Source organism: Palaemon carinicauda, chromosome 37 (assembly GCF_036898095.1).
Source record: "Palaemon carinicauda isolate YSFRI2023 chromosome 37, ASM3689809v2, whole genome shotgun sequence".
Taxonomy (NCBI): domain Eukaryota; kingdom Metazoa; phylum Arthropoda; class Malacostraca; order Decapoda; family Palaemonidae; genus Palaemon; species Palaemon carinicauda.
Window position 1 is genome coordinate 73,365,690 of NC_090761.1, and position 2,004 is coordinate 73,367,693.

Below are 2,004 nucleotides of genomic sequence, written 5' to 3' on the forward strand. Positions count from 1 at the left end.
TAAAAATATAGCCAGGAAAAAAAAACTGTGACAAATGTTGGTAGTTAAATGTGTAGATGACTCCTCGTATGCCTGTTAATTTTCTACGTTCGTGCAATGGAAGCTTTATATCAGCTGAACTCAAAAGGTATCAAGCATGTAAAATATGAAAACTTGATATATACTTTTCATTTTATATAAATTGGTCCTATTTTTACATAACGATAGCAAATTGTGATTAGATTAAGATATATTAATAATTCCATGTGTTGCTAATCAAGTGATAAACTAGAGAGGCACCCAGTAGAGCCCAGACCTCCACCGTGGCAGTTTTTTTCACCTTTTGCTTAACCTTGACCTTGACCTTTGACCTTAATATGCATTAACTGGAGTGGATTTTCGTACACTCAAATATGAACCAAGTTTGTAGTCTGTGACAATGATGTCCAAATTTAAAGCCGATTACATTAATTGGGCATTTTACTTGACCGTGACCTTGACCTTCCAAAATGTAATAATTTTCAGCTGTTTACATAACAGTGGATCCCTGTAAGTTTTATTACTCTACAATTAAAATTTTGGCCAGGAACCTCTTCACAAACAAACATAATACACACACAAACGGGGTGTTAAACATAACCTCTTTCCAACTTCGGTGGCGGAGAAAAAATGGCAACGACATACAAGCCTATATAATGGTATGAGGGACCATCCTTCTGGTATACTTATACATATATTATAATCAGGAGACTCCCCTAAGAGCTACAACGGTTTACCTAGGTACTGAATTGTCTATAGACCGTCGTTTTACTATACCAAATGATAATTGGAAATATTTATAACTTTATTATATAGAAATATTTTTTTCTTAACTTCCAATCTTTATGTAACATAATCTTTTGGATTTATCTGTTGTTTTGTATATCCTACAGATGAAAGAATAGGCTAGAAGGGACTTCTTGGAAAAATAAAATACACAAGGTTAAACTATTTTAAAGATTTGAATAAACAAACCACATATGTGGAAAATAACAAATGAATAAAGGAACACTGACCTTAAACTCATAAGTTTGGAAATAAAAAAAATCTTTTGATAAAAGGCTAGGTACAATATATAATTTCAGATAAAGTCGTTTTTTCACTAATAGTTGAATGCAGTGTAAAAGTTGCCCTTATTTGCATGAAAGCACAGCCTAGGGGATGAACTTGGTTAACCCAAGTGGCCAGGTCACATCGTTGATTGAATAAGTCTTTCTCTGACAATATTCACATTCTCTTTTCTTTTGGATTATGTCATTCCTTAAAGAAAATATGACCATCTGCAATTTTGTTTTGGAAGCTATATCAAGTGAGAGTTAGACTGAAGGCGTGGCTCTGTCTGATGGCCTACATTAAATTGTATATAAGACTATTGTCAGTCAACCCACAGCATTCAGTTCCTTCTCTCCAGCTGTTAGAACACCATGGGTCTAAAAGTGAGGAAGTTCACTCCTTTTTTATTACAAAAATATAACTAATAAACAATTATTTATAGGTTAGCAGCGTACCATACTATTAAACACAGATAAGCAATAAGCTTAACAGATAACTTTGTAAAATATCAGGATTTATAAATTCTAGGAACTTTCCTTTTAGTTTTGGTTATATTTCGTTTCGTACAATCACAAGTAAAAATAAAATTACAATTTCTCCTGCGATGGTATTGTTCTTTCAAACAATAGGAGTAATTAATTTTAATAAATATTCACAGCTGCGCTTTTATCTATATAGCTTGATCTATGTTTAAGAATGTAATAATTTGCAGCAAATTTTCGAATGAAAAGCTTATATTTCAGTCTGAGGAGCCTTTTCTATAAGATATTTTTAGATATTGCTGATGTAATCTCATTAAAAATTTAATCAATATTTCTTTTGTATACAGGTATCCGTCCTCTTGGTTGTTGTAGCAAATTTTCGAATGAAAAGCTTATATTTCAATCTGGTGAGGCTTTTTTATTCGATAGTTTACTGGGAAATTGATGACGT

General features: G+C 32.2%; 1 protein-coding gene across 1 annotated transcript in view; it reads left to right on the top strand.

Annotated features, from left to right (window-relative positions):
• The first annotated feature begins 1,442 nt into the window (after window positions 1–1,442).
• Window positions 1,443–2,004, top strand: part of LOC137629377 (pro-resilin-like) — a 1,229-nt gene continuing 667 nt past the window's right edge. Inside the window, exons 1-2 of the mRNA XM_068360629.1 lie at window positions 1,443–1,454; window positions 1,901–1,960. Coding sequence (XP_068216730.1) covers window positions 1,443–1,454; window positions 1,901–1,960 — 72 coding nt within the window. The remainder of the gene's footprint in view (window positions 1,455–1,900; window positions 1,961–2,004) is intronic.